We start from the raw sequence: 14,406 nt of genomic DNA on the forward strand, positions 1-14,406 counted from the left end.
TTGGCTGTAGCCTTTAATCAACTCTGCTATTGTTATGCTTTCCATTCTTGACAGATAAAAGTTTTGTATCCTGGCCGTGGACGTGTGGAGATCGACCCTGAGGAGCTATGGGAGCAGTTTGTGACTGTGGTGAAGGAGGCCGTGAAAGGTAATTTCTTTAAAGGAGATCTATAAGTAGCATCCACCCTCCTAAGCCATCTAGGTCAAAATTGGCATGTAGGTCGTAGGAAGCTGAATAAAATGATACATTGGTATATGCGATCCGATGTCTTATTGTAGAGAAATCCAAATTTTTCTTAAATGAGCTGTTCCAGGCTATGTGCCGGACACTGATCCCCAGAGATTATTTTTAATATAAGAGGCATTACCAGTGTGCAATGCAACTAACACAGAACAGCAGAACTGAAACTGTCTCCTTACAAACACAGTTGTTGCAGCTCTCACAGCTCTGCTGTATTGCACCAATATTATTGCTGTGTCTGGCTGTGAGGTGGAAGCTGAAGCTGAGAGGAACCTGAGATGTGTCAGTTAGGCTGGGGACACGTTGGCTTTTTTGCGAGTCAATCGCATAACACTCGGCTCCCGCTCTGCTGAAGTGTAAGCTGAGTGTTATGCGACTGTCATGCCACTGTGATGCGATCCTGTGATCACAACACAGCTGCGGAGGACAGAGCGGGCACTTCGGAGGAGAGGGAAGGATTAATCTCTCCATCTCTTCCGTTATCAGCTGATGCGATTCTCGCGCTACACAGGTGTAATAGAGTAAAATTGGTCCAAGTGGAATGCAACTTTTTTTTTTTTTTTTTTAAATTGCATTCCACTTGCTTTGTTTTACTCGCTGTGTGTGCTTAGCCCTAGAATCACACAGACCTCTGCAGAGAGATCAGAGAGCAGCCATCACTCATCATTTTGAGTTAATCCTATTATTGGTTCAGTTGCACTTTTTCTTATCTGCTCTGCTATTCTCGTGATGCAGAACTAGTCCTATAGCGGTGGGTACATACCATATTTACAAAGGTTTAAATTTATTATTCTCTATGTACTGCCAATTTACCCCCAAAAGAAGGCAGACGCCCCTTAAAAGAATCACACTTGCCAAACCTTAAACAATTAGTGTTGGCAAGTGAATGGACTCTCACATACAAGACTGCGTCGCTGTCACGTCCCCCTGCGTTTTACAACAGTTGGCTTCCCCAGGTGATTGGAAGCAGGATCACTCACGCGGCGTTATACTGGTACCCGACCTGTTTGTGAGAGCCCATCCACCATTGACACTTTTCAACTGTAATTGTTTGGATTCTGATGAGTATAATTTTTATTTTCTCTAGTCCCTTCCACGACAGCATAGAAGGTTGTCTCTCCACGCCCTAATAGGGACAGGAAGCACAAGAGAGGTTAAAAGGACTTTCCCACCTCCAATTAGCCAGTGTCTTTCCTGAGCCCATGGGGCATGGAGAGGTTTTTTCTTTTTCCTATGCTGTGGTAGCCAGCGAGCTGCAGCATACATTTTTTATTTTTACCTTACAGCCGGGCAGCGTTGGTCGGGCTCTGCTCCTCCTCCTGCTGCTTCCCTCACCTGGTGGGGGACTGCCGCTCCAGCCTTCCAGACGCCCTCTGGGGCGATGCGGGCTGTGAGCTCCCCGGCTAGCGAAGTCCATGAGCCCGCCGGCCGCCTCCCGTATGCGCGCTGCCCTGTGTGACCCGGAAGTGCTGACGCGGGCGGGACTTCCGGGTCATGTGCTCCCCTGTAGGGGAGCGTTTCCGGTGGCAGGGACAGCGTGTCTTACACTCCAACGATTCCGGCGGCCTGTCCAGGGACCGAGACGGGGAACATTTCCTATCACTGGGGGGCAGGCCTTTCCCTATAAAAGGCTGTCCTGAAGGCTTCTGAACCACTGCAAGGAATTCTGCTGTGCTGCCCTGTCATGTTTTCCCCTGCATCTGCAGAGCCCAATGTTCCCCCTGCTGCAGTAAGTCTGGGAGGGAGTGGGTCCCTTATGCCTGATATGCAGCCTGGTACTGATTGCTCCTTATACTGTGGGGGTTTTTTTTCCCAAGGAGGACAAACCGGCCCCTAGGAAGTCTGAAAAGACCTGAGAAAATTAAAAAATACCCGGTCTGTGCTAAAAAAAAACTCCTTATGGTCTGGGACGAAAAACTCTGCCAGCAGTGTACAGACCAGATTGTTAGGGCTGAACAGCCATACCTGGTAGACGAGCTGCTGTCCATTGTGAAGCAGGAGATTCAAGCCTCACTAGCCTCCCTCCCTGCTGCTGGTCCTTCCTCCCCTAAGAAGAGGAAGCTCCAAACAGCCCCTACAGATTAGGAAGATGCCCTTGATTCCGTGTCGGATGAAGCCGATGAAGCTTCTTCCTCCAGGAGAACTGGCCAATCTTTCCTATTCTCCTCGGATGATTTGGGAGATCTTATTGCGGCAGTTCAGAGCACTATGGGGTTGGGAGATGAGCAGGTCCTTTCTTCTGTCTAGGACAAAACGTTTGCTGGCCTGAAATCGACTAAACAGGTCGGGTTTCCGGTCCATGCCAATATATTGGATCTTATCACACAGGAATGGGAGTTGCCTGAAAAATGATTCGAAAAAAGAGAGAGAGGGCGCTCCTGTGTGGGATCTTAATGTACCGAGGTATGTACAATGTGAGGTGCACACTCCCCTGATAGTGTTGTACGTCAGGTACAACACTGATAGTGGTATTGAAGGGGGTTCGCAAGTTCACCGCTCCTTGTCAGCAGGGATCCAGTCCTCCTGACTCCGCAGGACTCTGCTCACACGATCGGGGTTTCCACGTGCAGTGTGCAGCCGCCGGACCGGCGTCTGATAGCAGCTCCTCCTCCGGGTCGGATGGTCCCGTGATCACAGATGCGGTGATTCCCCAGCCCCTGGTGTTAGATTCAAACGGATAGTACGATCCTGGTTCTGGCTGCAGCCCCGTGAGCTCCCATAGGGAGATAAAGATGCAAGGAAAAAAAAAAATGCACGGTTTCGCTGCGCTGCTCAGAAAGGTAGTGATAAGGTTATTTGGGATGTAGATTTATTAATTATTTACATGCCACTACGCGTTTCGGGGGTACAACCTCCCCCTTCCTCAGGTAGCAGTAAAATGCAGGAAAATCAAATCTTAAATACACAAACTGGATGAAGAGAAAAAAAAAAAAAAAAGAGAATCCTTATTCCCTTAATCAGATTGAATCCCCATCGGGGTGGGATCATTCAGACAATTAGTTGATTAGGAAGGCTCTCCCCTAGAAGATACCGATCTTTTGCATTCATAAAAAAACAATGGTATATACGGCTTTACAAAAAACACCAATACATAATGAAATAAAATGTGCATTAAAAACATTGATAAAAGACAATAAATGTGCATTTTGCCTCCATTTGGTGCAATGCATGTGTGATGCCATATTGGCAATATGGGGAGTGACTAAAAAACAGGAAGGTTACTGTTAGTTAAAAAGCGATGATATAAAATCAATATAGAGACCCAACTGATTTTCCATGTGAATTTTCATAAAAAAGACTGTTTTGGATAAAAAATTATTTCGGAAAGATTAAAAAGCTATATATGTAAAAATAAATTGGAAAGGAACTTTTGATAAAAATGTTGTTCCCCATCGGAGACTAAATTAAATTATTTGACTGGAGCTGACATACAAATATACGTTAAAAATAGGGTAAATTCATATGGAGAAAATTATATGGAGAAAATTCTAATTAGTTAGTATAAGAATATAAAAGGGGGAAAATGGAGGATTGGAAAAGGAAGGAAAGATGAATCCAAAAGATGGAAAGAGGAAAAAAAAAAAAAATAAATAAATAAATATGAAACCAAAAAAGGGATGGAAAATGAAAAAAAAAATGAGAGAAAAGAAAAGGTCCAAGAGAGAGTAAAAAAAAAAAAAAAAAAAAGAGGAAAATGAAAAAACAGTTTGAAACCAAAATAGGTAAAAAAAAAAAAAGGGGGAAAAAAAAGAGGAAAATGAAACCAAAAGAGGGAGATAAAAAAAAAAAAGAAGAAAATGAAACAAAAAAAAAAAAAGAAGAAAATGAAACCAAAATAGGGAATTAAAAAAAAAGAGGTATAATAAATAGTTCATTCCCTATGCAACAATGTGGGGATTGGGTGGTTAAACTAACAGTAACCTTCCTGTTTTTTAGTCACTCCCCATATTGCCAATATGGCATCACACATGCATTGCACCAAATGGAGGCAAAATGCACATTTATTGTCTTTTATCAATGTTTTTAATGCACATTTTATTTCATTATGTATTGGTGTTTTTTGTAAACCCGTATATACCATTGTTTTTTTATGAATGCAAAAGATCGGTATCTTCTAGGGGAGAGCCTTCCTAATCAACTAATTGTCTGAATGATCCCACCCCGATGGGGATTCAATCTGATTAAGGGAATAAGGATTCTCTTTTTTTTCTTTTCTTTTTTTTTTTCTCTTCATCCAGTTTGTGTATTTAAGATTTGATTTTCCTGCATTTACTGCTACCTGAGGAAGGGGGAGGTTGTACCCCCGAAACGCGTAGTGGCATGTAAATAATTAATAAATCTACATCCCAAATAACCTTATCACTACCTTTCTGAGCAGCGCAGCGAAACCGTGCATTTTTTTTTTTTTCCTTGCATCTTTATCTCCCTATGAGAGCTCACGGGGCTGCTGCAGCCAGAACCAGGATCGTACTATCCGTTTGAATCTAACACCAGGGGCTGGGGAATCACCGCATCTGTGATCACGGGACCATCCGACCCGGAGGAGGAGCTGCTATCAGACGCCGGTCCGGCGGCTGCACACTGCACGTGGAAACCCCGATCGTGTGAGCAGAGTCCTGCGGAGTCAGGAGGACTGGATCCCTGCTGACAAGGAGCGGTGAACTTGCGAACCCCCTTCAATACCACTATCAGTGTTGTACCTGACGTACAACACTATCAGGTGAGTGTGCACCTCACATTGTACATACCTCGGTACATTAAGATCCCACACAGGAGCGCCCTCTCTCTCTTTTTTCATTTCAGTTACAGGCTCTGCCTGAGGATCTGGGTATCCAAATTTTTGGAGGAGCAGCAAACTGTGTGGAAGTGCACTATTATCCTAGTTTTCCAAGTGTGTGCACTGTGGAGGAGAATTACTGACTATTAAAGCGGACAGAGAACTACTATTCAGAATGGAATTCTGTAATAACAGGGATTCCATCAGGCATGTTCTCATTTCCAAATTTATCGGGTCCTGCGATCCTGAGCCACAGGATAGACTCATTTCAACGGACTCTTGTCTCTCTAAAGTATCTTTGAATATTATGACTGATCTCTTTCTCAAATTTGAGGACCAATCCAAAATTGAGATAATCCAAAAAATAGACACGTTATTCCTTAAACAGTATTTAAAGGAAAAAATTATACCCAGGGGTCTTAGAATGCCATTCACTTCATCATTTCCCCATGATGACAGCTTCACCAAGGAATGGGATGGATATATGTTGGATTGTTCTAGTGGCATGTTAAAACTCCTGATCTCCAAAAGGGATAAATTAGCTGGGACCGCAATCATCAATATTTTAAAAACCAAGGAGGAACTCATAGAATACTCTAACACACCTGAGTACAAGGGAATGAACTTAGCCTTAACAGAGAGACTAACCAAATTTGAAGGGGACCTGATATCTAGAAAGGCAAAAAAACTAAGTAGGGATAGGCAGGACTATAAATCCCCTCAGGCACCTCCCTGGGACCACAGTAGAAAGTACATCAAAACTAATCCTAAGGTGGGACAGGGGGTCAAGGTCCCCAATGATCCACCCCAAAACAAAATTCCCTGGGTTCCACAGGTGGGGACAAGGAGGGGTAATTTTAGTAATTTTAGTAATTCTAATAATTTTAATAATCACCCGAGACACAGTGGTCCTCGTCACCCACCAAGGTTTAGGCTAAGTTCACATTTCCGTTGATTTGTATCAGTCACATGCGTCGCTTGACGCATGTGACTGATGCGCTGTTCAACGCTGTACAACGGATGACAAAGAACAGAATTCTTTGTCGGATTCCGTTGTGTGCGGGGGGCGGAGTTCGGGGGCAGAGCCGAGCGGGGGGCGGGGCCAGGCGCTGAGGATGTCAGTGGAAGTGCTGCGGTCTGCATGGCTGGGGACAGGTGAGTGTATCTGTGAGTGAGTGTGTGTATGTGCATGTATGTATGTATGTATGTGTGTGTGTGCACATGCAAAGTGCGGGAGGGGGCGGAGCCGAGCAGGGGGCGGGGCCAGACGAGGGTGTCAGTGGCAGTGCTTGTCTGCATGGCTGGGGACAGGTGTGTGTGTGTGTGTGTGCATACATGTGCGGAGTGCGGGAGGGGGCGGGGCCGAGCGGGGAAGTGTCGGCCTCCCTGCACACGTAACCAGCCTAAATATCGGGTAACAGCAAAGCACCCGATGTTTACCTTGGTTACCCGATATTTACCTTGGTTACGGGCCTACACCGCTTAGCGCTGGCTCCTTGCACCGTAACCAGGGTAAATATCGGGTAACCAACCAAAGCTGGTGACGTGTGCAGGGAGCCAGAGAGCATGCGCAGCGAAATCCGACGGATCTCGCTGCTCAAAAAACGTTACATGCTGCGTTCCCCCCGCCCGGCGGTCAGTCGTTCCACGACTGATCAGTCGGGCGGAGGGTGCAACGCAGCATCATCAGTCACAATCCGCTGCTCATACAAGTCTATGGGAGCAGCGGAATCCGCTAAACGGATTCCGCTGTTTACAAGAGCAGCGGATTGTGACTGATAGATTTTAGCGGAAATGTGAACTTAGCCTAAATTTTCGAAACTACAATAACTCAGAAACTCTTATACTAACTAATTAGAATTTTCTCCATATAATTTTCTCCATATGAATTTACCCTATTTTTAACGTATATTTGTATGTCAGCTCCAGTCAAATAATTTAATTTAGTCTCCGATGGGGAACAACATTTTTATCAAAAGTTCCTTTCCAATTTATTTTTACATATACAGCTTTTTAATCTTTCCGAAAGAATTTTTTATCCAAAACAATCTTTTTTATGAAAATTCACATGGAAAATCAGTTGGGTCTCTATATTGATTTTATATCATCGCTTTTTTAACTAACAGTAACCTTCCTGTTTTTTAGTCACTCCCCATATTGCCAATATGGCATCACACATGCATTGCACCAAATGGAGGCAAAATGCACATTTATTGTCTTTTATCAATGTTTTTAATGCACATTTTATTTCATTATGTATTGGTGTTTTCTTTTTCGCTCTATTGGGAGACCCAGACAATTGGGTGTATAGGCTATGCCTCCGGAGGCCGCACAAAGTACTACACTTAAAAGTGTTAGGCCCCTCCCCTTCTGCCAATACACCCCCCGTGCTCCCACGGGCTGCTCAGTTTTTTGCTTTGTGCGAAGGAGGTCAGACACACACAGCACAGCTCCACAGATTAGTCAGCAGCAGCTGCTGACTAGGTCGGATGGAAGAAAAGTGGGCCCATATAGGGCCCCCAGCATGCTCCCTTCTCACCCCACTTTTGTCGGCGGTGTTGTTAAGGTTGAGGTATCCATTGCGGGTACGGCGGCTGGAGCCCACATGCTGTTTTTCCTTCCCCATCCCCCTTAGGGCTCTGGGTGAAGTGGGATCTTATCGGTCTCCAGGCACTGAGACCGGGCTTCATCCACAACTCCTGTGGAGCCTGATGGATAGGAGCCGATACCGTTCATGGACATGGCCCTGCATCTTAAAGGTACTCTGTATCCCTATGGGGACCGCGCACGGCATCACCTCAGCTTTGCTGGGTGTGCTAGTGCACCGGGGACCGCGGCGCTGACCGGGTCTATATGTGCCATTACACACTCAGCGTCGCTGAGTGTGTTTATATGTAAGGGCTACCGCACTGACCGCCGTTGCCACGGGACACTGCGGCGCGGCTGGGACTTGTAGTTCGCCGGGGACTTTCACGCGACCGCGCTTTTACGGCGGCCACGTTTATTACTACAGTCCCCGGCTTCATTGCGGCCTAGTTTCCCTTTTTTTCTCCCGCCCTCAGCCCTGACAGGCAGGGGAAGGGCGGGACGCTGCACGGAGCGAGCAGCAATGAGGGCTGGAGTATGATTTACATGCTCCACTCCCCTCACTGTACACAGTATGAGCGCCCGTTTCGCGCTCTTTCTAGGCCACGCCCACAGCTTCCTCAGCTCGTCAGGACGCCGCAGCCATTCCTGTCAGCTCCACCGACGCTGCAGAGAGGGACATATTCATGGGAGACCCAGACACGGTCTCTGGTGGCCTCACAACCGCTTAGGCGGCTGGTAAACAGCACATGTGGTGCTAGCCCCATGGTGCTGTATTGTATGGGTACATTATTTGTGTACTGTATATAATTTACACTGTATGAGCACAGTTCTTTCTGGCTATATACCCTATTGTGTTACTCAGGGAAAACTATAGCATGGCGCCCATAAAAGGCAGGGGTGCCAAAACACAGGCTTATTATACTGCCTGCGCCGCATGTAAGACCCAGCTACAGGCAGGTTCCACAGACCCTCACTGTGTACAGTGTTTGACCCCTGTGACACTTCCTCAGCCGGATCCTCTGCTAAGAGGGGCCCAGGGGGAGCCACCTGTTGACACTGTCCAGGTGACGGGGACTGAGTTTGCAGCCTTTAAGGATCAACTCTCTGAGACTATGGCTAAGATACTAGAAGCCTTGCAGTCCAGACCGGTATCTCAGCAAAGGGACTCTGTTGAATCATTGTTCCCTGACCCCCCTCAGTTGGACCAACAATGTCCTCACGGGGTATCTCATACATCCCAGACGGAGGGTTCGGACTTAGAACCTAGCCCCAGATCGTCTAAGCGAGCCCGCTTAGAATTTCCCTCGACATCATATTGTTTAGGGTCTCAGCGGGGGGATTCTCTGGTTGATGATGCGGAAACAGCTGATCAGGATTCTGATCCTGGGGAGCGCTCTCAATCTTAATTCTCCAGACGGGGACGCCATAGTGAATGATCTTATTGCATCCATTCATCAGTTGCTGGATATTCTTCCCTCAGCCCCTCCGGCGGAGGAGTCTGATTCTCAGCAGGAGAAATTTCGCTTCAGGTTCCCCAAGCGTACACAGAGTATGTTTCTAGACCACTCTGATTTCAGAGAGGCAATCCAGAATCACCATGCTTGTCCGGATAAGCGTTTTTCTAAGCGCCTTAAGGATACACGTTATCCTTTTCCCCCCGGAAGTGGTTAAAGGTTGGATTCAATGTCCCAAAGTGGATCCTCCAATCTCCAGACTGGCGGCTAGATCCATACTTGCAGTGGAAGATGGGGCCTCGCTTAAAGATGCCACTGACAGGCAGATGGAGCTCTGGATGAAATCCATCTATAAAGCTATCGGAGCTTCTTTTGCCCCAGCATTCGCAGCCGTATGGGCGCTACAAGCTATATCAGCAATTACCTCCCAGACCTCGGCAATTGCGTCTTACGCTATGAATGCTGTCCTGGACTCTGTGAGCTGTACGGCAGTTGCGACCGCCAATTCGGTAGTAGTCCGCAGGGCCTTGTGGCTACGGGAGTGGAAGGCAGATTCCGCTTCCAAAAAAGCGTTTAACCGGTTTGCCAATTTCTGGCGACAGGCTCTTTGGCGAGCGCCTGGATGAAATCATCAAACAATCCAAGGGAAAGGATACATCCTTACCCCAGCCCAAGCAGAACCTCTCCCAACAGAGGAGAGGGCAGTCGAGGTTTCGGTCTTTTCGGGGCGCGGGCAGGTCCCAATTCTCCTCGTCCAAAAGGTCTCAGAAAGAACAAAGGAACTCTGATGCATGGCGGTCTAAGTCACGTCCTAAAAAGGCCATTGGGAGCACCGCTAACAAAGCGGCTGCCTCATGACTTCTACCTCCTCTAGTAGCATCCTCGGTCGGTGGCAGGCTCTCCCGCTTTTGCGACACCTGGCTGCTACAAATAAAAGACCGCTGGGTGAGAGACATTCTGTCTCACGGTTACAAGATAGAGTTCATCTCTCGTCCCCCGACTCGATTCTTCAGGTCTTCTCCGCCTCCCGAGAGAGCCGAGGCTCTTCTGCAGGCGCTGGGCACTCTGAAGGCAGAAGGAGTGGTGGTCCCTGTTCCTCTTCATCAACAGGGCCACGGTTTTTACTCCAACTTGTTTGTGGTCCCAAAGAAGGACGGGTCTTTCCGTCCTGTCCTAGACCTGAAACTTCTCAACAAACACGTAAAGACCAGGCGGTTCCGGATGGAATCCCTTCGCTCCGTCATCGCCTCAATGTCCCAAGGAGATTTCCTTGCATCGATCGATATCAAAGATGCTTATCTCCACGTTCCGATTGCCCCAGAGCACCAGCGCTTCTTGCGCTTCGCCATAGGAAACTAACACCTGCAGTTCGTGGCACTGCCATTCGGCCTGGCAACAGCCCCACGGGTTTTCACCAAGGTTATGGCTACTGTAGTAGCGGTCCTCCATTCTCAGGGTCACTCGGTGATCCCGTACTTGGACGATCTGTTGATCAAGGCACCCTCTCCAGAGGCATGCCAACACAGCCTCGACGCTACCCTGGAGACTCTCCAGAGTTTCGGGTGGATCATCAATTTTCCAAAGTCAAATCTGACACCGGCCCAATCGCTCACATACCTTGGCATGGAGTTTCATACCCTCTCAGCGATAGTGAAGCTTCCGCTGATCAAGCAGCGGTCACTACAGACAGGGGTACAATCTCTCCTTCAAGGCCAGTCACACCCCTTGAGGCGCCTCATGCACTTCCTGGGGAAGATGGTGGCAGCAATGGAAGCAGTCCCTTTCGCGCAGTTTCACCTGCGTCCTCTTCAATGGGACATCCTACGCAAATGGGACAGGAAGCCGACGTCCCTCGACAGGACCGTCTCCCTCTCTCAGGCGACCAAAGCTTCCCTTCGGTGGTGGCTTCTTCCCACTTCATTGTCGAAGGGGAAATCCTTCCTACCCCCATCCTGGGAAGTAGTCACGACGGACGCAAGTCTGTCAGGGTGGGGAGCGGGTTTTTCTCCACCACAGGACTCAGGGTACGTGGACCCGGCAAGAGTCCTCGCTTCAGATCAATGTTCTGGAAATTCGGGCAGTGTATCTTGCCCTGAAAGCGTTCCAGCAGTGGCTGGAAGGCAAGCAGATCCGAATTCAGTCGGACAATTCTACAGCGGTGGCATACATCAACCACCAAGGCGGCACATGCAGTCGACAAGCCTTCCAGGAAGTCCGGCGGATTTTGATGTGGGTGGAAGCCACGGCCTCCACCATATCCGCAGTTCACATCCCAGGCGTGGAAAACTGGGAAGCAGATTATCTCAGTCGCCAGGGCATGGACGCAGGGGAATGGTCCCTTCACCCGGACGTGTTTCAGGAGATCTGTTGCCGCTGGGGGGTGCCGGACGTCGACCTCATGGCGTCCCGGCACAACAACAAGGTACCAACGTTCATGGCACGGTCTCAAGATCCCAGAGCTCTGGCGGCAGACGCCTTAGTTCAGGATTGGTCGTAGTTTCAGCTCCCTTATGTGTTTCCTCCGCTGGCACTGTTGCCCAGAGTGTTACGCAAGTTCAGGGCCGACTGCCGCCGCTCCATCCTCGTCGCTCCAGACTGGCCGAGGAGGTCGTGGTACCCGGATCTGTGGCATCTCACGGTCGGCCAACCGTGGGCACTACCAGACCGACCAGACTTGCTGTCTCAAGGGCCGTTTTTCCATCTGAATTCTGCGGCCCTCAACCTGACTGTGTGGCCATTGAGTCCTGGATCCTAGCGTCTTCAGGGTTATCTCAAGAAGTCATTGCCACTATGAGACAGGCTAGGAAACCAACGTCCGCCAAGATTTATCACAGGACGTGGAAAATTTTCCTGTCGTGGTGCTCTGCTCAGGGTTTTTCTCCCTGGCCATTTGCATTACCTACTTTTCTGTCCTTCCTTCAATCTGGACGGGAAAAGGGTTTGTCGCTCGGTTCCCTTAAGGGACAAGTTTCAGCGCTCTCTGTGTTTTTCCAGAAGCGCCTAGCTAGACTTCCACAGGTACGCACGTTCCTGCAGGGTGTTTGTCACATCGTTCCACCTTACAAGCGGCCGTTAGAACCCTGGGATCTAAACAGGGTGCTGATGGTTCTTCAGAAACCACCATTCGAGCCAATGAGAGATATTTCTCTCTCACGCCTTTCGCAGAAAGTGGTTTTTCTAGTAGCAGTCACTTCACTTCGGAGAGTGTCTGAGCTAGCAGCGTTGTCGTGTAAAGCCCCTTTTCTGGTTTTTCACCAGGACAAGGTGGTTCTACGTCCGGTTCCGGAGTTTCTCCCTAAGGTGGTATCCCCCTTTCATCTCAATCAGGATATTTCCTTACCCTCTATTTATCCTCATCCAGTTCACCAATGTGAAAAGGATTTGCACTTGTTAGATCTGGTGAGAGCACTCAGACTCTACATTTCTCGTACGGCGCCCCTGCGCCGCTCGGATGCACTCTTTGTCCTTGTCGCTGGCCAGCGTAAAGGGTCACAGGCTTCCAAATCAACCCTGGCTCGGTGGATCAAGGAGCCAATTATCGAAGCTTACCGTTCGGCTGGGCTTCCGGTTCCCTCAGGGCTGAAGGCCCATTCTACCAGAGCCGTGGGAGCGTCCTGGGCTTTGAGACACCAGGCTGCGGCTCAACAGGTGTGTCAGGCGGCTACCTGGTCGAGCCTGCACACTTTCACGAAGCACTATCAGGTGCATACCTATGCTGCGGCGGATGCCAGCCTAGGTGGACGAGTCCTTCAGGCGGCGGTTGCCCACCTGTAGGAAAGGGCCGTTTTACGGCTCTCTTACGAGGTATTATTTTACCCACCCAGGGACTGCTTTTGGACGTCCCAATTGTCTGGGTCTCCCAATAGAGCGAAAAAGAAGGGAATTTTGTTTACTTACCGTAAATTCCTTTTCTTCTAGCTCTAATTGGGAGACCCAGCACCCGCCCCTGTTTTTTTGTGTACACATGTTGTTCATGTTGAATGGTTTCAGTTCTCCGAGTTTCCTTCGGATTGAAGTTAAACCAGTTTATAATTATTTTTTCCTCCTTCTTGCTTTTGCACCAAAACTGAGCAGCCCGTGGGAGCACGGGGGGTGTATTGGCAGAAGGGGAGGGGCCTAACACTTTTAAGTGTAGTACTTTGTGCGGCCTCCGGAGGCATAGCCTATACACCCAATTGTCTGGGTCTCCCAATTAGAGCTAGAAGAAAAGGAATTTACGGTAAGTAAACAAAATTCCCTTCTTTTGTAAACCCGTATATACCATTGTTTTTTTATGAATGCAAAAGATCGGTATCTTCTAGGGGAGAGCCTTCCTAATCAACTAATTGTCTGAATGATCCCACCCCGATGGGGATTCAATCTGATTAAGGGAATAAGGATTCTCTTCTTTTTTTTTTTTTTTTTTTTTCTCTTCATCCAGTTTGTGTATTTAAGATTTGATTTTCCTGCATTTTACTGCTACCTGAGGAAGGGGGAGGTTGTACCCCCGAAACGCGTAGTGGCATGTAAATAATTAATAAATCTACATCCCAAATAACCTTATCACTACCTTTCTGAGCAGCGCAGCGAAACCGTGCATTTTTTTTTTTTCCTTGCTGAAAAATGATTCAGGAGTGACCTCAGATGGAGGTTCCTCTAGAGACCAATGAAATGCAGTGGGAGGTCCCAAAGGGTGATGTGCAGGTAGCCCGGGTCGCTAAGAAGACAGCACTCCCCTTTGAGTATACTTCCCAGCTTAGGCACCAAATGGATCGGAAAATCGAGAGCCTTATGAAAAAATCTTCGGAGGCTTCCTCTTCCATCATGCAGGCAAACATTGCCTCCACTTGTGTCTCCCGGTCCCTACTTAAGTGGCTTGACTAGTTGAAAACTCATGTTTCCCAGGGTACCCCTAGGATGATCTACTGGATTCCCTTCCCTTACTCAGGAAGGCTAACAATTTCCTGGCAGATGCTTCTGTAGAGTCAGTCCGCCTGGCGGCCAGGACTTCAGTATTATCCAACTCTGCCAGATGGGCATTGTGGCTTAAGGCCTGGAGTGGGGACCACTTCCAAAATGAGGCTCTGCTCTCTTCCCTTTAAAGGGGACTTAGTTTTTGGTCCAGCTCTGGATGACATTCTGGATAAAGCAACTGATCGAAAGGCCCTTCCGGATCAAAAACCCACCAGGAAACGGTCCTTTTGTTCCTCGGTGCCTCAGACCTCCCAGCCCAAAGGGAAGTCAGGTCGGTGGAGCTACCCGAAAGGTAGAGGGAAGAATATTTTCATCCCTTCTCATCAGCAGCATGACAAGCAGTGACTGGGTTCTGGTGGGAGGACGACTCTCGGAATTTCTTCACGAGTGGC

General features: G+C 48.3%; 2 protein-coding genes across 3 annotated transcripts in view; one reads left to right on the forward strand and one right to left on the reverse strand.

Annotated features, from left to right (window-relative positions):
• Positions 1 to 14,406, reverse strand: part of RNF168 (ring finger protein 168) — a 222,749-nt gene that overhangs the window by 106,695 nt on the left and 101,648 nt on the right. The window lies entirely within an intron of this gene.
• Positions 1 to 14,406, forward strand: part of GK5 (glycerol kinase 5) — a 107,472-nt gene that overhangs the window by 17,180 nt on the left and 75,886 nt on the right. For both annotated transcript variants that reach the window (XM_075340966.1, XM_075340967.1), the window contains exon 2: positions 55 to 148. In XM_075340966.1, coding sequence (XP_075197081.1) covers positions 55 to 148 — 94 coding nt within the window. The remainder of the gene's footprint in view (positions 1 to 54; positions 149 to 14,406) is intronic.

Source organism: Anomaloglossus baeobatrachus, chromosome 3, assembly GCF_048569485.1.
Source record: "Anomaloglossus baeobatrachus isolate aAnoBae1 chromosome 3, aAnoBae1.hap1, whole genome shotgun sequence".
Lineage (NCBI taxonomy): Eukaryota > Metazoa > Chordata > Amphibia > Anura > Aromobatidae > Anomaloglossus > Anomaloglossus baeobatrachus.